Below are 22,548 nucleotides of genomic sequence, written 5' to 3'. Positions count from 1 at the left end.
ATTAGAATTTAATGTTAAAAACTTTTAGTGACGATTTTCTGAGCTTTTGTGGCGACTGTTGTTGCCGCTAAAGGTTTAGTCTTTTTGTAGTGAATCCTAGTTGGCAATGCTTAGGTGGAAGGATTAGTCCCACGTGGCTTGCCACGTCAACAAAAATTTGGGGTGTTAACTCTTGAGGGTATTTGTGGTCTGTTAGGATAACAGCAGGGGCATTTTTTATCCCAAAATGTAACGAAGGGTATAAATGGTATATTTCATATAGTTCAGGGGCAATTTTGACCCTTTTCCGAAGTATATATTGAAAATTATGCAGAATAGCGAACATTTAACTTATATTGGTACTATAGATACAGTTTAAGAAAATTGTAACTCGCGGTAGTTTTCCTAATTCTTGATATTCGCTTAATTTGTATAAATTCAAAATTTGCATAATTCGGTTCCTGATGGTATAAATCCAGAATTTTATGTATGCTTACCCTAGCTATTTATATACAATTTATGAAAAAATCATAATAAATTATTATATTTGTATATTGACAAGAGAAATATACAAACGAAATTAGATGATTGAAGTTGCAATTATCCCTTTGTTGGCACCAATAGTAATGAAGGCCTTATTTTAAAGAAAGAAAAAAAATGATGTTATTATTGACATGAGATTCTGCATTTTTTCTTTGGCCTACCAATAACAATATCTCTTACGCGCTAGTAGTTGGTAACGCTCTTTCTGTAAATTAGTTTCTAGCTAATAGCAAGAAAAATAAACTTAACAGAATTCTCCTATCACCTTGAGCACCCCAAACATACCTCACCAAATCAAATATTTTACTTTCCTTTTCATGTTGCTTTTGATATGTTAACCTAAGGTCTAATTAAAAATAATTTTTCTAATAAAGTAAGACCGCATATACACCACTCTTTCAAAAACATCTGAAGGAATTACAAAAGGTGTAATTAGTTCTGAAATTTTAACACAATATAAACAACTTCATGTGATTAAAAACAATGATAAAAGATTATATAAAAGCACGTCCAAGTAAACTTATAATATGATAGTCAAAAAGGAATAAAAGTAATTTCAGCTATATCAATTATAAGGATGACGAAATTACTAAACTACTTTATATATGTGACAAATAAATCACTCAATTTTGCCTGTATCATTGGAAACAACTCGTTTGTTCTTATAATAATATTCAGTCAAAGTTGAGTACTCAGGTAATGTTGAGTGATTGAGGTGGACCAAGCCCATATGGCTTCACGTGGGCAGCAATTAAACAAGTGTTTTAAAACTAAGGAAAAACTTTTTAGAAAATTTAGCTAAATGTACCGTTCAATCATCTAATTTAATACTATAGTCCAAGTATATATGGAAAATTATGCAGAATAACCAACATTTAACTTATATTGGTACTATACATATAGTTTAAGAAAATTGATTTTTCTAATTTTTGATATTCACCTAATTTGTATAAATTCAAAATTTGCATAATTCGGTTCCTGATTGTATAAATCCAGAATTTTGTATATGCTTACCCTAATTGTTTGTATACGATTTATGAAAAAAATCATAATAAATTACCATGTTTGTATATTGACAAGAGAAATATACAAACGAAATTCTAAAAAACTCCTAAATTTATAAATACAGAATTCATATATACTTATCCTATTTGTATATTCGCAAACGAAATATACAAACAGGCAGAAATATACAAACCGCAGTCTCTATAACAAATGTAACTAAAGCTATGGAGCGCAATTATCGAAACTACAGTTATAGAGTCTTATTATGTTAGGGTTTTGCCCTGATTTTCTTACCATAATTTAAGATTTATTTTTCCTTAAAGAAAAGACAAAAACATTACCATAAATGTTTTTACTTTTCTTGAAAGGAAAATATAATATTCTTTCATAGTTGGTTTATTCTCTCCTTTTAGGACTCTTTTTCTACTAAAAAAAGGTTTTAGGACTCTATAAATATAGATTTGTTTCTTCTAACAAAAACAATAATAACATCCACAATGTAGTCGTTTAAAGAGTCTTGTTTATGGGGAGATTTAATCTCTCAACAATTTTAATGTTTTTTCTTTATATTAGTTTTCATATAATAATATTAGTTTTTAGTATAAGTTTTTGTCATCTAATTTATCAATCATATTATTTGCAATTGTAAGCTTCCGCATGACGCCATAATCACCCCTTCATAACCCAACAAGTGGTATCAGAGCACATGGTCCAACGATCACATGGTTCAAAGATCCAGTGGTCCTATGGTTCAACGAGGTTGAAGAAAGGTTCAAGTGGTTTCAAATCAATTTGCAACAAATTTGATGATAATGAAGATTTTTTTGTCAAGCTACATGTGGAGAAGAAGTTTCAACATATTTTCAACATTCCTGTTGCTGCAATTTTAAGAATAAAAATAAAATATTTTTAACCCATATAGTTTAAACTTTATTTTTAACCATGGCAAGCAACAGTGATGGAGATTTTGTGAAGAACAAGATTATCATGCAATGAAGAAGCAGATCAAGCTTTGTCAAGAAAATCCAGCCAAAAGGGGAGATTTGTTAGGGTTTTGCCCTGATTTTCTTACCATAATTTAAGATTTATTTTTCCTTAAAGAAAAGACAAAAACATTACCATAAATGTTTTTACTTTTCTTGAAAGGAAAATATAATATTCTTTCATATTTGGTTTATTCTCTCCTTTTAGGTCTCTTTTTCTACTAAGAAAAGGTTTTAGGACTCTATAAATATAGGTTTGTTTCTTCTAACAAAAACAACAATAACATCCACAATGTAGTCGTTTAAAGAGTCTTGTTTATGGGGAGATTTAATCTCTCAACAATTTTAATGTTTTTTCTTTATATTAGTTTTCATATAATAATATTAGTTTTTAGTATAAGTTTTTGTCATCTAATTTATCAATCATATTATTTGCAATTGTAAGCTTCTGCATGACGCCATAATCACCCCTTCATAACCCAACAGAATTCATATATACTTATCCTATTTGTATATTCTCAAACGAAATATACAAACGGGCAGAAATATACAAACCTCAGTCTCTATAGCAAATGTAACTAAAGCTATGGAGCGCAATTATCGAAACTACAGTTATAGAGTCTTATTATGTTTGTTATTTCTGAAATTTTCTCATATATATATATATATATATATATATATATATATATATATATATATATATATATATATTACCTATATTTTAGTTTTATATGTTATGCATATTATATTAATAATTTGTAAATTAATTGGTTAAAGATATTAGACTATAGTCTTTCTAAATTTATATTTATTTTTTTTCTTTAGTTTATCTTCTTTTCTTCTTTTAGATTGTCTATTGTAAAATTGAGATGATTATTCCTTGTTTCATATGAAAATTAGAGTTTGAATTGTAAATTGGGAAACTAATGGAATTTTGAATTGACGGAAAATGTAGAATCTTTATTTGCTTATTGAATTTTACACGAAAAAACATTATTTAATCATGAAGGTATTGAAATTTAAAAAATGAGAAAAACTCACAAGTTGGAAGATTTGAATCAATATCCCTAAGTTAAAGCGAGTAAAATTATGGTATTTGGATTGTATATATTAATATAACTCGAATTATTACGATAGATTAATAAATTGTGATTTGAGATTATTTCGAAGATACATAAAGTTGAAGTTGAGGTTGTAGTCAGTGGCGGAGCTAGAATTTTTAATAAAGGGGTTCAATATCTGAAAAACTAAACACACGAACTAATTGAAGGGAATTCGACATTTATTATATATATAAAAAAAAATTTAACCATATATATAAAAAAAAATCCACTGAAAAAGGTTCGGATGAACCCCTAACAGAAGGCTGGCTCCGCCCTGCTCGTAGCTTGAGATAAGTTAAGGTTTACCTCCTTTTTTAGTTAAACTATATGTTCGAACCATGCCAAATTAATTTAATACTCAACCTCTCCTAATATTTATTTGGGAGATAAGTCGACACTCCCCCATGTGTGTTATAAAATTTGCAAATACACAAAGACATTATACGAAAACTTTTTTATTCGAAAAAATATTTTTTTAAAATAACTCAATTCTCAACTTTAGTTATTTGGTTACAATCTCAATTATCAGCAACTTTTTCAACTTGTATTTTTTTTTACTTTATTTGTTTCACACATTTTACATCAGAAAATGTGTTCCTTTTCTTATTATGCTTTACTTGGAAAATAAATTTATATTTATTTAATATAATTTATTGTGTTTGATGAATTTATATGAATTATATAAACACTTTCTCTCTTTTATTCATTACTTTTATTTGGAAAAAGAAGATAGATGAGATGAGACTTAGGGGTGTACAAAATCGAACCGAAAACCGAACCAAACCGCAAATTGAGTCAAATCAGGAAAAAAAAAAGACTAGTGGTTTGGTATTGGAAAAAAAACCTGACTATATTTGGGTTGGTGTGGTTTCAACTAAAAAACAACAACCCGAGACTAAACCAATCCGACATTATATATGTAAAATTTTATTTTATACATAAAAATATTTACTTTGATATAATTTTAATATGTCTTATACTATTTCATAGTTTTTATCTTTTAATGTATTATTTCAAGTTTAAAACTTAGAATTTGGAATGGTCCAATAAAGATTATAGTTCATAGATGTTGATAATTATAATAAAACTTAAATCAAAATCAAATTAATACTAATGCAAAAAGAAAATCAATTCAACACTAAGAATGACAATAATATTGAATATTTGTTCTTTAGTTTTACATTGGTTTAGACAATTAAAATACATAATCTAATTTTAATTTTCCTTAAATATTTAGTAATGTAACTAATACTTATTAAACTTATTTTAGCATGATTTAGTACTTTTAAATTATGATCATTTTCATTATGACTTTGCAATATTTATTTTATATGATGATTTCAGTATTATTTTTTATTGAATATTTTAGTGTCATCAGTACTCATCTCATATTTTGTGTTATTTTCTTAAGAAACACCTTAGATAATTGTATTTTGGTTGGACTAAAGAAATATTTGGAGCACAAGTTAATCATATGTTTGTATTCAAACTTTACCGAAAAAATCCAAAAATCTGAAAAAATCTGAGGTTTATTAGTTTGGTTTGATTTATAAATTTAAATATTCGACACAATGGTTTGATTTGGTATTTGAAAAACCCGAACCAACCTGAGGTTGAAAAACCCGAAAAAATCCAAATTTTATTAGTTTGATTTGGTTTATAAATTTAAAAATCTTACACAAATAATTTGGTTTGATATTTGAAAAACCCAAATAAATCCGGTCATGTACACCCCTAATGAGACTCACTATCTTATGTGTCAAAAATGTAAGAAAGCCTTGCACACCTTTTATTGAGTGAGGCTCTTTCATTGTAAAAAGATTTCTTTACCAAATAAAGAGGGTGTTTGGATTAACTTAAAAGTTGGTCAAACCTATTTTTAAGTCAGTTTTTTTATTTTTGAAAGTGTTTGACAAATATAAAAAATCACATAAAATAAGTCAAAAATGACTTAAAATAGGTTAGGAAGTGTTTGACAAGATAAAAAATAACTTAAAATAAGTTAAAAACCAAAAATAAATATTCCCCTACTTTTTATTTTTTAAGCCAAATCATACCTTTTTTTTTATTTCAAGCTTTTAGACCCTAGTTAGGATCAGCTTAAAGTCACTCAAAATTCGAATCATGTCATATAACTAGACAAAAAATTATTTATATTATTTTAATCTTTGTGGTATGCTCAAGTAGGATGGAATTAGGTAGAGCCTATATATATATATATATATATATATATATATGAATTTTCTTTGACTTTTTTATATGTTTACATTTTCATATTTTATACTACCTAAGTAAAAATCTTGACTCAACTTAGAATCCGTTTTTCATACTTTTTTTAAAAAGTTTTTATTTTTGTTTTTACCTTCTCCTTAAGAGCTTCCACAAAGAAGACAATATAGTGAGTCACAAGGAAACAGTGCAAAGTCTACCAAAAGGAAGCACCACTATAGTAAAATAGTGTGATAATTGAAACACAATACACTACATACTAGAATAGAATATTGAAAATAATAATGATGGATATTAAAAACAAGAACTACAGTAATACAACTAGTACAATAGCAAACACCAACCGCCCTAATCCACACCCTCCTATCTAATATTGTGTCCTCGATAATCTAAAGTAGAGTCATATCTATATTATCACCTCTCTCCAATACTTTTTCTACTTCTGCCTCTCTTTGTGCCCTTGATAACCAACCACTCTCCAATATATCATTAGCATATATCATCAAATTTCTTTTATCTGTTATGATAAGTATAATATTTTATTTACAAAATTTCAAATTTCACATTTTAAAAAAATAAAAAAGATCTAAGCGGATACAGAGGTGAGCTAGTTTGAATTTTTGTTTATGAGTTTTAAATTATAGTTATTTATTAGATTTATTAGATTTAAAACAATTATTTATACATATTACATAAAGTTTTTATTATAATCAGAAGTCTTAAGTTTAAGCCTTATTAAGTATACACTTGATTTTATTAAAAAGCATTTATCTTTAATGTAAAATAACTTAATGCCAACTCAAATTTAGATAAATTTTAGTACATAATCAGATATCGAGTGATTTTTTTTTTTATTTAATCATAAATATAAATTTCGCGTGATTTTTTCTTCTTTTTATTTAATCATAAATATAAAATTTAGACCAATCTTATTGAATCTCTTGCACTAAAAGGTGACTCCCCCCTGAACGAATATAAAGCAAATTCGACACATTCGACTTGATTCACTTTTTTGTATACATATAATAAAAATGAAAATGTAATCATTGTAAATCTAATAATTATAATTCGTCTATATATGATATTAATCATTTCGTGTGGATCCTAAATCACAATATCAATGGCCACAATCACGTGTGATTGTTTCATTTAAAGAAATTATGAAAAATAAAATATGCATGGCCATATAGGTTCGTGTGGTTTTCTAAAACAAAAAGTGATTGCTGTTCTCTACTCAAGGGTCTATCAAAATAAAAGTCTTTTAAGTCTCACTTTTCTGCATCTCATTCTTAAATTTATCTAATAACAAAAAAATTTATTACCTTAATTTATCTAATAACAAAAATTGTTATTACCTTAATTATAATTTTATACTTAATAATTTTTCGACGAAAGGAATATAATACGGAGATGGAGGGGTGAGATATAATATATAAATATGCTTTTTAATTTAGCTTCGGCTACTACTTATGTCTTTCAGTTTTGGTATGCATAAATAGACACTAAGTTTGTATAAAATTATATAAGTAGACACATATATTCTACGTGGCATAATACACGTAAAACTCCACGTAGGACATAAATTGTCATGTAGGGCACATGCGTCTATTTGTTCAATTTTATGTAAATTAAAGTGTCTACTTTTGCACACCCAAAGTTGAAAGACACATATGTCAGCGGAAACCAAGTTAAATGACACGCTTATGTATTATGCAATAAGACATCATTGTGCTAAAATAAAGTTGTTTTTTGCCAATAAATAGTTATGTGATGTTTCAAGTCGAGGGCCTATTATAAATAACATTTCTATCCCACAAATATATATAGGAATAAAGTCGACATATATCTTACCCTCTAGTCCTCAGTCACGGTGGTTTATTGTTGTTAATAATATACCAAAGACAAATCTAATACCCTTCCAATTACAATAACTTATGATATTATCATGAAGAAAAATTCCATAGCCACCTATAAGCTAATATGGTCAAAGAGGCATCAAACTCAAAGAGCAAGTGGCACTAATATAAGCTTAATTGATGCTATTTTTTCCTAATTATGATCATGATTTAGAGTTAAGCCAGTAATGGTCCAAAACGAATACTTTATAGGTGTAAAGTTAGTTGAGTCAGAAAGTGACCATTTTCATGGATTATTAATTCTTGATTTGAAGAAAATTATCTTTTCTACCTAATGTCTAATTGGAATCATTTTATGAAAGCTAAAGCATATCTATCCCTATGATATAGACTCATCAAAGGATTGGAGAACATATTTAGTGGAAATCCAAATATAGATCTTTAATTTGTTGACCTAGTAAAAAACTATTTCTTACCTCGATTGTGCATAAATTTTAAGAAAGAAAGATTTTTTTTATTCAGGTTGACGATTTATTCCCCATCCCTAATATGGGGTCTCCTTTAACTCCAATCCTTATCATAATACTAACACCAATATTTGTTTTCTACGAACATAATTTGGGGGTGCATGTTGTTTCCTCACCTTCAGGGGAGAATTTACCTTATGTGGAGGGATATCATGTGACACTACTTCATTGATTTTTTTTATTAAATACATGTGCATAAATACGACATCTTTACTTGAGAAAATGGTCAAATGCCCCCCTAACCTACATTCGAATTTTCAACTACACACTTTAATTTTATGGGGATCCTATCACCCCCATGAACTTTTTAAAATTGAAAGTACTATCTCCCTTAACGCTTACTTGGCAAAGTGAGTGTATCAAAGAGAGTGAAGACCAAACACAAATATTAAAATATTATTTCTAATATTTTTTTCATAAATATATGTATTTTTATTTATTAATCCTTTTCTTCCTAATTGTTTTTATCTCTTTTAATTTGTTTTCTTCTTCATAGCAACCTGATACAACATAATTGCCAAGCATCAAATTTCATCACCATTTTGAAATCATTGCCAACACTACGTCAATTATACACCACAAATCGTATTAGCAATTTCACCCACCAGTTTCCACAATCAAGAATTATGTGCCAAAAATATTTCAAATCAAAGAAAAATTAAGCTTGAATAAGGATACCCAATTGTTTTTCTTCAATAAACTTAAAATATTAAGAAATTTTTTCATCCTATATTCAATACTCAACAGACCCATAGAAATTTTCCTCTACTGATTTTAATAACTGGTCATTTTCTACAAATCTAAGAAACTGTAACACCCCTAATTCATCTTCTTCGGCCCGTTGCTCTGAAAATTTGATGTAAAATCACCTAAATTCTTCTCAAAATCACCCATAANACGACTGAGTGACGAATTATTTTTCGTCTCACAAGAATTTTAGTGACGAAATATGATTTATAAATGACGAAATTATTTCTTCCTGATAATCGAATTTGTTGTAGTGATTTTTAATGGAGGTATCAAGTTGGTGCTTCACATTTTAAACTATGAGCTTTAGTTTTCTGTCATACAGAACTCTTCCAACCATCAATGAAAGCTGCTCCCAAATCACGAATATAGATCCAATAATTTCATAGAAAAGCTCATCGATTACTATGGAGTTTCGGCTACTCTTCAAATCTAAAAATCTTAGCCATGAACTCAGTCAAACTCAACATGTTTAGCTTCAAATAATTACCAACTTCTATGTTATCAACAAGTTCCAAATTTGAAGATCCAAAATACATCCCTAAATTTTGGCATTGTGACCTTTAACTAGACAATAAATCAGAAAGGAAAAAGAAGAAAAAATTTTTTTTTAATAAATTTCCACCTGTCAGGCGCGTGAGTTTCACCTGCCAGCATAAATATGATTGTGACGTTTTAAGGGTGTAATAATATCAAACTTAAAAAGTTCAAGGGGGAGATAGAACCCCCGTAAAATTGAAGATGTGTAGTAGAAAATTTGAATATAGATTAGGAGGACATTTGACCATTTTCTCCCTTTACTTTGATTTTTAAGTAAAAAAAATTCTCAGAGGCAAAATATCTGAAGTACCATACTATAAATATTGTGATAAGATGATATGAGACTGCTTAAAGAAGGAAATTGTTGCTTTTTAGTGTTTTTTTTTAAAAAAAAATTGTACCGTTATGCATTAGATAGACATGTCTAGTGGCCTTATATTAATGATAAATTAAACATTTGACATCAAGAATAATAACAATCAAAGAGGGCTAAGTATGATTATCAATCCTAATGAAGTAACAAATATCTATTGATTAACATTATTGCTTTTTTAGTTATGTAGTTGAATGCTATGTCTTTTTCTCTTTTGACAAAAAAAATATTCATTGATTTGCGAAATTAAATGAATGACGATTTTTTTATTGATCAGTTGGTGCCTTATATAGAAAAAGTGTTTAGTGTAATTTTTAATGAGGTTATTTTGAATATATTCAAATAAATGAAATTTCATCGAGGAGAATTATAGTAATATACACAAGTTGCTTTATTTATATTATGTTCTTGTTTTATGTTTTATTAATTTATTTTTATTTTAAATCATAACACCCCTTACAATATTTTTTTGGCATACGTCACTGCTTATCATGGACTCAAATCGTTCCTGATTATGACAACGACTATTGTAAAAAATAGCAGAAGAAAAGTATAATTGGAGAGACTGGCCTTTTGCTAGTTCAATATCGTTAAGTAGGATTAGGAGATTCAACTAAAGAAGAAGGAAGATGTTGGATTGGATAACTTGGTTATGGAAGAAAACTTATTGTATTATTTGAATTGGATTGATTTGGTCCAGTTACAAATGATTAAGATCACCCTATTTATATTTGCGTAGGGATAATTCTATATACTGTTCTAGATACATCTACAAAAACAATGTAGATAACTTTATCTTTTTGCTATCTAAGAGTTACCTAGAACTTCAAGACCTATCTTTAAGATAAGTTGTAGTTCCAAAAATAAACTTTATTATTTTTCACACTCCCGCGTAAAGTGATTATTTTGAAAAGACTATCCCAGGTTTGTCGCAGCAAAACTCAAAAGAAGCTCTGAACCGTGCCTTGGAGAAAATCACAATAATTTTTTCTAACTCTTCTTGCTTTCTTCAATGATGAAAATTTTACATCGATCGATTGAAGGCAAAGAAACAAGAAAATGAATTGACAAAATTTTCATCTTTATATCTGGCTGTCTTGACAATAGTCTTTTTAGGCTTTGCTAACCATGTAAATCATCTTTGTCCTGAATTTCATTCTCTTGAGTTTTCAGGTTCGTCCTTTCTCTTAGATCCTCAACAATTGTATTATATGGAGACACACCTATAAAAGAAAAGTTTGAAACTTCAAAGTTCAATATTTTAGAATACTCTCCTTCGGATGCAACTCCATAATTATCGTTGTTAAAAAGAGTCGGCCCAGCTCAAGCCTCCTGGGCCAAGGAATTTGATGGGCTAGGGCGGACCGGCCCGTCATTTGGAAGGGCCTGGAAATGTTCAATCCAACCCAGCTCTAGAAGGGTCGAGGGCTGGGGCAGGCTAGCCCTTCTTTTTTTTTTCTTTCCAAACTTAAAATTCTATAACATAAAAAAAAAAAGAGAGAGAAGATTTTCAAATCAAATATGAAAACAATGGTGTTGTTTCAATAACACTAGCAAAAATCTAGTGTGATTAGCATGTATCTAGGATACTAGATACGCGAGATACATGTATCTAGTGTGATGCATCCCAGATACGCGAACGAGATGAAAGGGAAGCGAGGGTGTGGGATTTGTCTATGTATCCTAGATACATGCGAATCCACTTGGATAGAGTGTATTTAGAATAAATTAACCTAATTTTGAGTACATATATTTGAGATACATGTATTTGGAAGTACCAAAATCTGGTATTCATAATTTTACAACATAATGTGCATTTAAGTAATTAACTTATATACTAGTGCGATTGTTCTAAATTACCCTTAAATAAATAGTTTTGGATCATGGGCCAACCACCGGCCCGGCCCTCATCAAGCCTCAGAGGCCAATGACTTATATGAGTTGGACTTATAAACCCTAATTTCAAATGGGCTTAAAGAATACTATCCCAACCCTTACCCAATAAGAGGTAGAGTTGGGCCGGCATCATGGGCTAAGTGCATTTTAACGGATCTATCCATAATACAAAGATGATTCATCATTATCAACTTTATTATCGGAGTTGGTGACGATTTGATCATCAATTTTATGCGAAATTGTAGCTAAATATTAAATAGTTTCAGTAGGCTATTTGTGCAAATTATCCAAGCTAGTCTTACCATTGGGCCATCATTGAACATGGGCAGGCCCATTAGAGTTAGAGGAAAATTTGTTATTTTCAACTTAAGTAAAATCCCTTAACGCCCAGAAAAACCTCTTCGGTTCAGTAAACTTTTTTCAGCCCTTTGGAGTTTGCTCGAGGCTAGCGCCGGCGCCGTCACCTTGCCGGAAATTCAAGAATAGCAAGTGAATAAAAGCAATTTTCAGTTTCAGTGTGCCCAAAGAAGTTGTTCTGCAAGTCAGAATGGCCAAGCGTGAACTATCCGGTACCTTGAGGAACTTGAAGGTAAAAAAAAGAAGAAGAAGAAGTTCAATTTGGTGCCTTTAGTCTCTGTGAAATTGAATAAAGAAGAAATTTTGAACTGGGTTTTGTAGGTTTTTGATTCTTACATAGTTTTCTCAACTTGTTATTTAGCCCTTTTGTAAATTTTCGGTTCAGTTGAAGGTTTTTGCTAATTGTATACATGTAAGTATGTGCTTATACATATATAATATATCTGGTGGGTATTTTTAGTTTAAGCAGTTGGGTGAGCAGCTATTTAGGTTAATTCTTCAAAAAAAGATCTAGCTTTGATGAATTCATTGAATAGAGCAGAATGGGTATAAAACATTCATATAGCTGACACCAAATAGTGTATGGGATCGAGGCGTAATTGTTGTTGTGTTGTCTAAAGGATTTTGATGTTTTGTGATTGCAGTTTATGCAAAGGGCTTCTCTCAGAGAGGAAAAACCTAAGAAGGAAGAAGAAGTGGTACCTGATGGAAACTTCCCCTCCTCTAGTGCTCCCAAAAGATGGTAACTTTTCTCTTCAAAATTTCTATCTTCTTTTTTTAATTGATAAGAGTTGGCCCTAGGATATTACTAGTGTTGAGATTTGAGTTGTAACTTTAGTTGGATTACTGTTGAAGTTTGTATACATTGAACTATGGAAGCATGACCACAATTATAATTCTAAAAGGCATTATTTACCTTTTGGAATCTTTTAATGAGGAATCATTCTCTGTTGAAATTGTCGTAGTTTTACCATAATGCCATCTTTAAGATATGAGGAATTGATTTGAAAATAAAGAATATATAGAGAGAAAAGAAGGCTGGCCAAGAAAAAGAATGTACTGCGCTGATGTTATCATCCTCACTTCAACTAGCAAGCTCGTTTAAAAGGCATTAATTACCTTTGGAAATCTTTTAATGAGGAATCATTCTGTGTTGAAAATTGTCTTAGTTTTGCCATAATGCTGGCTTTAAGATATGAGGAATTTGATACGATAATAAACAATATATAGAGAAAAAAGAAGGCTGGCCAAGATAGAATGTACCAACCTGACATTATAATTCGCACGATAACTAGTCCCTTAAAATGAAGCCTTTGCCTCTTTATGCATTTTGTGTTAGAATTCTTTTTGTATCTTCATCTTGCTCACTTTTTGATATGGCAACACACTTCTTTCCTACATATTCTGGGTCTGTCCTATACATCAACTACTGAGCTCAAGCATTTTGATTGGTTAAATGTCGTGAAATGAATTAACTAGTGAAATGGCATCTTCAACACATTGGGATGGAAGACTTGAGTTACTACAACTAACATTGTGGCGTGAAATCAGAGCATACACCACTCTTTGTTTGCATTTTCTATTTTGAGACCACTGTTAGACTAGGATTACAACTTACTTTTTCCTTGGACTGAGTCTAATTTGGATTTCGTTTAGAGCTGGATCGAGTTTAATACCACTGAAACTAGATCTCTCCTTCTAGCTAGTATCAAGTTTGCTGCCCAGATGTAGGCTGCTCCAGAGCACTATCTTTTTAAGGGTACATAAAGGAGTAACTTAGTAAATTATATCAAGAAAAATGTATTCTTTCTTTGCAGTGCTCGAATAGTACTAGAATGGAAGATCTATTATGTTTAGGTTTCTCAGATACGATCTTTGATATGTAGAGAAAAGTTGACTTCGTATAACTTTTCCTGTAAATGGTTGTCAGCATTTAGAACTAATAAAATCTCACTTTATTCTAGCTGAATTACATCCACGCTCAACCCTTTTCGGGGAATGGTTGCAATCACAAGCAAGTGATTTTTGAGTGGTCCTCTCTAAGGCTATCTTAGACTAAGCTTCTTTTTTCCCACTAGCATTTAGATATTTTATAAGGGTATATTGGATGTTATTAATGTAAATTTTAGTCAGCTTTGTGAACCTAATGCAAAAAAGTACTCCCTTCAACTCCTTCCCAATTTAGTGTCTTACTTTCCTTTTTGGTCTATCCCAAAAAGAGTGTCATTTTATATTTATTAAGTTTTCTAATTCCAACATTCGACATGACAAGCTTAAGACCACACAATTTATAAGACTATACACATCTTTAATTTAAGACCATAAGATTCAAAAGTCTCCCTTTGGTTCTTAAACTCGTGCCCAATCAAATTAAGACACTTAAATTGAGACGGAGGGAGTAATTTTGGGGAATTTATTTTATAATAATCTTTTTTTACAAATTTGAAGCTTAATGGAATCTATTTCTCACACTGTGATATTGTGCTGTGGTTCAAATTAAATATTGACTACTGTGTCCGCTACAAAAATTAGTTCATCATGTCAGTTATAGGTTTCGAGGGGAGGGTGACGAGGGGAGGCCGTGTTGTTCTTATTCGGAAGGACGACTTATTACATTAATTCCATATTTGCTGTTGTTTTAAACAAATACTTTTTCCTCAGAATTTTCTTTATTTCCTTTTCACATTCAGTGTTATCATTATGGAAGGGGATCCCCACCCTGGGGCTATAAAAGGTCGGATGTCTTTTCAAGGTTTTAATCCTTCTATTGATGTGAGTATATGGTTTGCATGACGTAAAGTACTTTCTGAAGACTGTTCAGTTCTTTTCTCCTGTGGTTTGTAATCATGTCTCACGAAAAACTTGTCTTGGTAGAAATTGAGTGAAGAAGCTTCAAAACCAAGCCCTGAAGGTTCTGCTGCTGCTGCTGCTGCTTGTTCTTCGGAGACAAGTGAACGGATTACTAAAAGGTCAGTTTGAAGTTTTCATTGTATCCTTTCCTATTTTGTGCTTATTGTTATGCACTAACGTCTAAGCTTATGGGCCATTACTCCTTGTACACACCATCTTAGCTTTATTGTTTCACATCTGATTCATTCGTACGCAAAAGCTTTACTTCCTCCTAGTGTATTGTTGAGATGAATATATGTTGAAAGTCCTTCTTGCTGATGTCTTTGGTTCTATAGAGATGATAATTGGTGATATATTGTATAAGATCTCTACAGTGAAGCATGAAAGATTGCATAAAGAAATTCAATTACATTTAAGGATTAACACAATTTATGAATCAAATGGTCAAAATAGTCTTAAGAGATGTAAAGTACCGAGTACGATGGCATCTTTTGTCCCAATGATTGCATTGATTTCTTGATTGCTATATATTTTACTCCCTCTGTTCCATTTTATGTGACAACATTTTCGTTTTTTCAGTCTGTCGGACAAAAAGAATGATACATTTCTATATTTTGAAAAACTCATCTTTGAACATTTCACATTAACTTTATTAAGATGATTTATAGTCACACAAATCTCTATGGTTTGTTTAGACCACAAATTTCAGAAGTCTTCCTTTCTTCCTGAACTCCATGCCAAGTCAAATAATATTGTCACATAAAATGAAAGAGGGAGTATATAAGATTGGGTGCATTTCAATAATTTGCAAGTCCTACATACGTTGAATATCTTGTTTAAGCATTTCACTTGTCTTTCGAGTCGAGTTGGAGTTCAGTTGTTATTTATACCAACTATTACTGTTCATTGCCACAGAGAAAATGGTACATCACAATATGGGTTGGAGAACTCTGATCTGGACGACTCTTATGACGACCCTAACGAAGATCTTAAATGGAAACAAGACAATACATCCTCTGAGGCACAGTACTCAAACAAATCACATAAGAGAGTCCTGAACGATGCAGCCTCATCACCTAGTAGTAGCCAGAGATCCAAAATGCCACATAGACTTGACTGGAGTGTTCTCAAACCTCCAAAGTCGCAAAAGAGAAGACGGTAAGTGTAACTTAAAGGTGATTTTGTGTACTGAGTTAGAAAAATTCTGTATTTTCAATTTATGTTGTGTAATGGTAACATAATTATATTTTCTCATTTGGAGTTACTTTGTATCAATTATATTAGCCTCTTTTACTTTTGGATTGTCATGATCCTCTGCCTCTGCTTACGAAAAAAATTCTGCCAGATTTGTTCTTTAGTTGCTCAGATGGTTGATTACGTGAACTTTCACACTTTGTCGGTGAGGATTTGATTTTCCAGATTGTAATCTCCTCTTGCATTTATCTTTTGCGTCCATGTGAGATAAATTTCACTTTCTTTCAATTTGGAATAGAAAACTATTAATACGTTTTATGGCATTGATCGTACTACTATAACTAGGCTTGTAAGCATCGGTTCTTTTTTTTAAAATTTTTTTTTTTTTTCGGTACAAGATTTAGTGTACCGAACACTGATCCAAATTAAGTCGGTACAGTTAAGTTTCGGTATATTAAATCTGAATTAACGGGCGTTTTCAGATTATAACATTTATTGGACTATTTAAAATTTTAAGTTTAAAAAAATTTGAAACAATATGTTAAAAGATAAAAATTATGAAAACGTATATTAGTTTGGTTTGATTTATAAATTTAAAATTTTGACGCAAAAGGTTTGGTTTGATTTATAAATTTAAAATTTTGACGCAAAAGGTTTGGTTTGATATTTGAAAAATTCGAACCAACTCGATTATGTATATCCCTACAAATACTAGTTAATTTTAAAAATTAAGAGATAATTAATTATTATTTTTTAAAAAAATAATCCTAAGTATTAATTATTTTAGAATTAAGAGGTGTGTAAATAGATAAAGATTAAAGAATTAATAAAAAATACAAATAGTCAAATTAATTTTTTCTTGAAGATTGTGTAAAATCTTACCCTAAGAATTCATGCTCAAAATTGTGTATGCGAATGTAGGTATTTGATAAGATTGTACAAAGAACTGAGATAATTTTAATAGTTTAATAATTTATGGAGTTTTTATGTTTATGAGAAAACATACAATATAAAGGGGCCGTTTGGTTGCAATATAAGATGACACATTATTCATGTATAAAACATTGTATTGGTTTTATTATGTTTGGTAAAAGTTTTTTATTAGGTTGAAAAGTCAACATGATTTATACTATGTTTGGTTGATAATATCTAAACATTGTATAAAAGTTATTCATGTACTCCTCCCTCCGTTTCACAAAGAATGACCTAGTTGACTTGATACAGAGTTTAAGAAAATAAAGAAGACTTTTGAATCTTGTGATCCTAAATTAAAGTTATGTCAAATGTACAAAATTACCCTTTAATCTTGTGGCTTAAACATGTCACGTGGAAAACTGAAATTATAATGTTACAAAAAAAAAGAAAGAGGTCATTCTTTTTCAAACAGACTAAAAATGAAAGGAGATCATTCTTTTTTAAACGAAGGGAGTATTAATTTATACAGTGTTTGGTTGCGTTTTTTGTAATCCTACATAATTAATACCTACATAACTTATGAGGGAATCTATGTATAAGTTATGCATGATAGAAGGTGGAATAAGTTATGTGGGTATTAGTTATACATAATTAATACCTACATAATTAATACCTATTAATTTATTTTTAAATCTCTTTTTATTGAAAACTTTACATAACTATTCTATTTTCCCAACTATTTTTGTTTCTTATTTCTTTTCGTATAAAAACGACTTTTTATTTGTTTTCATTTAAATAAAAATAAAAATATTTATTAATATTATGAATAGGAATGTATAATTTTGATAGCGCATATGCTAATTATATATTCACATTATATATTACTAAATATATCCACATATTTAATTATCATGAATTAATTTTTTATTTAGAATGTGAATTTATATATAATTTATATATTTGGTATACTAAAAATATACAAACAACACATGCATCATATTGATAGAAATTTACATTATATAAAATAGGATAGTATAATGTACTTGAAATATATTAATAGTATTTTATTTTTATCAGCTTTAAACATTAAAAAAAAAAACAAAGAGAAAAAAAACACAGAATTCCTAGTTAAGTATAGAGAAAATTCCTTTCTTTATTCAAGGGAGAGTTTATACTATTTGCTTACTTATTTTATTTGTAAATAATATATATTAATTTATATTAAAATCAATATTCAATAGTTAATAATTCATGTAATGTAATCTCTACGTAACTAAATAACACCTACATAACTAATACTCATATAGCTAAACCCTGCATAACTAAACCTTGCATAACTAATACATGCATAACTAAACCTTGCATAACTAATACATGCATAACTAAACTCTGCATAACTAATACCTACATAACTAAACTCTGCATAACTAAATTCTGCATAACTAATACCTGCATAACTCTAACCAGTAACCAAACAGCCCCAAAATGTTCAAATCGCATATGCAAACAAAACTTCGACTTCTATCTCATGATTTCATATTGCAAGGCTATACGGGCCCTTAGTATCATAGTAATTTCACTGGTTCACTTCACCAGAAACCTGATTCACAAGTCAATCATCAAAACCATTAATATTTAGAGAGAATTACATGTTCAGCAACTCCTATGTAGAGGAATCCAGCAAGAGCTAGCACAAATGATCCTATCTTTCCATCCCTGCACCATCCAATTACCATCCTCATACAACACAAAATCTCTGTGGTACCCTGCCTCTACATTGTCCTTCAATGTTTTCATGACTTGTTGGTTCAATGGAAGAATCTTGAATCCAGCCCTCACGTTGCGGACTTGCCATTGCTCGTACGTCTCAGGCCTCTCTACCCTCTCAGCACCCTCACAGGCTATGACATTCATCGCCTCACGCCTATAAAGTTCTTGTTCAAAATGCAGTCTTTGTTGATCATCTCGGGTTAATGTAGCATCAAACATATCGAATAGAGCTGAGTAGTGCAAGAGGGCTTCTTGGAAGCGAGTGACGAAGAAGGGGGAATTGTAAGATCCGTTAGTAACACCTTGCACGAAGATATCCGGATTCATCTTTTGAATTAAGCTCAGGACTGCGTCCCTTGGACACTCTACATCCAATGTCTCATCCGATAAATTCTCAGAACGAAAAAGACAGTTCACAGCAACAAATTCACCACTTTCAAGTTTCAAGTCCTTGATTTCAATTCTCTCCCAATTTTGTATCACTATGGGATTATACTCGAATGGAACGTTAAAACGTTCACAGTATCTTGCCAAGAGACGACCTGTCTCTTCTAAGTGTTCTGCTGGCCTGAAGCCGGGTTGAGGAAGGTCTATTCCAGTAATGCGAAGCTTTGGAGGTCCACCAGGCATAACTGAGAGATGCTGGATGAGTATTGGCCATTGGAATCCATAAAGGATACCAAAATCTATGATATGTAGTGTTGTAGCGTTGCGTGCTGTGTGGAAGATCATTTTATTTGCGAAGGAGATTGATACTTTGATGAAAGGGCACGACGAAAGGTGAACGTGGTATGCTTTTAGATTGTCAGCAGTATCTGTCATCCTCTTTGGTGTAAGGGCAGCATATGGCAAGCTCATTGGCAGAGCCAGGAATTCTAACAAGAAGATTCAAGAAAAAAAAATATGTTAGGGGTGTGATGTCTAGGATTTCATTCTAAGCAGTTTTTTAGCTAGAAGTACCTATGTGTCCAAGGAATTCAATAGTTTATAAATGTACAACAACAACAATATACCTAGTCATGTCATCCCACAAGTGGATCTGGGAAGGGTGGATTGTACACAGACCATATTCCTATCTCGTAGAGATAGAGACTATTTTCGAGAAACCCTCAACTCAAGTAACACATCTCAAAGCAGTTTGAAAAGGGAAATACAGAAGTGAAAGCAGTAACAACAACGGAATAATAAGTGCTAGGGGAAACATAATATGCTAACAGAAGCAATGAAAACAAGAGATAATTCTATAATTGAAGAATACGACAGTAGGAGAGTAATAACAACAATACTGATAAGGGGACTCGACAACGCACTACTACCTGGCCTACTTCTATCATAATCCTCGATTTTCACATCTTCTTACCTAGGGTCATGTTCTCAATAAGTTGCAGGTATATCATGTCCTGTCTAATCACCTCTCTCTAAAACTTCTTTCGGCCTACCTATGCCCCTCCGTATACCCACTGTAGCCAACCTCCCACACCTCCTCAGGCCTCACTAGAGCATCTGTGTATCTTCTTCACATGGCCGAACCATCTTAGCCTCTCCTCTCTCATCTTGTCCACCATGAAACCACTCTCACCTTAGGTTGAATAACTTCGTCCTCATCATATCTCTTCTAGTATGCCCCCACGCCCATCTCAACATCCTTATTTCCTTACTCCTATTTCTGAACATGCGAGTTTTTGACTGGCCAACAATTTGTAAATGTACATTAAAAAAATTACTCTTACCAATCGAACCCCCTTTAGACAATGTAGCTCCGCCCCTGGACAACCGAGCCTTTAGGCCATCAACAAATACACTAGCCAGCCTCTGATATGCGTCGCCGGTTGATGAAATTTCTTGCCTTATCTGCATCAGCTTTTCACTTGCTGATTCTTTATCACCAGAAGCTACAGATTGTGCACAGCTAATTAACAGAGTCCTTAAATCCAAAGCTGCATTTTTAGGTCTTTTTTCTACTTCAGATGAAGTTTCAGAACTGATATCACAAGAGACTTTCTTGGCCTTAGCACATGTACACAAAAGAACCATATCAAATATTTCTGTTGACTCAACCTCCTCTGCATACTTTGCTGATTGCTTGTCGCTCCGTTCGTCTTTATCACAATGTGGTGGATTTAGAGGTTGATTGAAGCTAGATAAGACGATCTGATCCTCGAGTTTTGAGGTGTTTGCAGAATCAGGCGTCTTGTTGGATGGAGGATCCATAACATCAAAATCTACATTCAAGAAGGGAAAGGAAGGATGTTAGATACTTAACAATCAGCAGAGGATGTAGTGTATCACTACATCGGCTACACGTTCAACTGAACTCAATATTATTGACGCAGAATGATGGAACATAGATATATATATGTGAAAAACTACTCATGCGTCAATAAATATTAAATTATTATTAATGCACAAGTTTACAATGAGTATTAAAACCTTAAAGTTGAACTCTAAGTAAACAATCACCCTAGAGTTCTGATGTCTTTAAAAAAAGGCATAATATATAAAACATGACCCTTAATTTGGCGTCAGCTGACAACTATAACCTTTAGCTTTGGGTGTGCACAAGTTGGCACTCAAACCTGCATAAAATTGAACAAATAGACACATTCGTCCTACATGACAATTTTGTGTCCTACATGGCGTCCTACTTGTATTAATTATGATATGTAGGACACGTGTGTCTACTTGAGCACACCCTAAGTTGAAGGGCATAGTTGTCCGCTTAAGCCAAGTTAAGGATCATGTTTATGTATTATGCCTTAAAAAACATGCACATTAATAACGTAGTTACAAATGTAAGAAACCAATTGCAAAAATTACAGAAAAAGGTGATGAATGAAGGACTCAAAACTGAAATAGGACATTGTAAAAAAAAAACACTTGTACTACAAATCTATGTTTGCTCAGACTCTTCAAAAGTAATTGCGGTAATATTTTTGGAGAATCTGAGTAACTTAGATATAAATAGCAATACCTTAGACAGGCTATGAGGATGTAAAACCAAATAGAAAAGGGAGGAGTTCCTTCAGTTTCTTTTAGGAGAATGAAAGGCAAAGGCCCAAAATACATTGTATTAATAGGAGGATTTTACAAAGACTTTACCTTTGTTTAATTGGACTTAAACATATGGGAGGACCGATGGTTGAGATCCTTCCACACTTGAATAGAGTTTTTGGATTTGAGTTTTTGAAAGTGAAAAAAATTATGTTGATTTAACACGTAGCTTAAGAAAGTAAAGGACGTTTAAAATCTTGTGGTAGTAAATTAAAAATATGTAGAATGTATCAAACTATCTATTAATCTTGTTACATTAAAGATGTCATGTGGAAAGTTATAATTTAAATATTGCTAACTAAGGAAAGAAACTTTTTTTTATCAAATGAACTAAAAGAAAAAGTAAGACAAACAAATTAAAATAAAGAAAGTTATAAGTTATAATTGATTAAATACATCGACACAATAGCAATTATTGTTATGTCTCATTCTCAAATAAGTTGACGTCGATTATATAAACATCGAATGTTTGAGCCAAATTCTATTACGAAACCTATTTTGTTTATTTATATATTTTTAAATTGGGAAACCTGCTTTTTGTTAACTTGATCATTGAAATTTACATATTTAAAATTTTAAAATTCCAAAAGTGACATAAGCAATGACTAGAGATTGAAAGAGATATGGAAT

The 22,548-nt window shown here is 31.1% G+C and overlaps 2 protein-coding genes across 2 annotated transcripts; one reads left to right on the top strand and one right to left on the bottom strand.

Moving 5' to 3' along the window:
* Window positions 1–12,167: 12,167 nt before the first annotated feature.
* Window positions 12,168–16,283, top strand: LOC125875043 (uncharacterized). Its single transcript, XM_049556104.1, has 5 exons — window positions 12,168–12,370; window positions 12,783–12,880; window positions 14,829–14,910; window positions 15,013–15,107; window positions 15,904–16,283. Exons 1-5 carry the CDS (start codon window positions 12,329–12,331, stop codon window positions 16,148–16,150), a joined length of 564 nt encoding a protein of 187 aa, XP_049412061.1. The 5' UTR covers window positions 12,168–12,328; the 3' UTR covers window positions 16,151–16,283.
* A 2,397-nt stretch (window positions 16,284–18,680) lies between these two features.
* On the bottom strand, window positions 18,681–21,078 carry LOC125873933 (scarecrow-like protein 14). Its single transcript, XM_049554756.1, has 2 exons — window positions 20,618–21,078; window positions 18,681–19,720 (listed from the first exon to the last, which is right to left on the bottom strand). Exons 1-2 carry the CDS (start codon window positions 21,076–21,078, stop codon window positions 18,751–18,753), a joined length of 1,431 nt encoding a protein of 476 aa, XP_049410713.1. The 3' UTR covers window positions 18,681–18,750.
* Window positions 21,079–22,548: the final 1,470 nt, after the last annotated feature.

This window comes from Solanum stenotomum, chromosome 8 (genome assembly GCF_019186545.1).
Source record: "Solanum stenotomum isolate F172 chromosome 8, ASM1918654v1, whole genome shotgun sequence".
NCBI classification, from domain to species: domain Eukaryota; kingdom Viridiplantae; phylum Streptophyta; class Magnoliopsida; order Solanales; family Solanaceae; genus Solanum; species Solanum stenotomum.
Note: the sequence above shows the minus strand (reverse complement) of the source record. Positions and strands in the feature narration are given on the sequence as shown.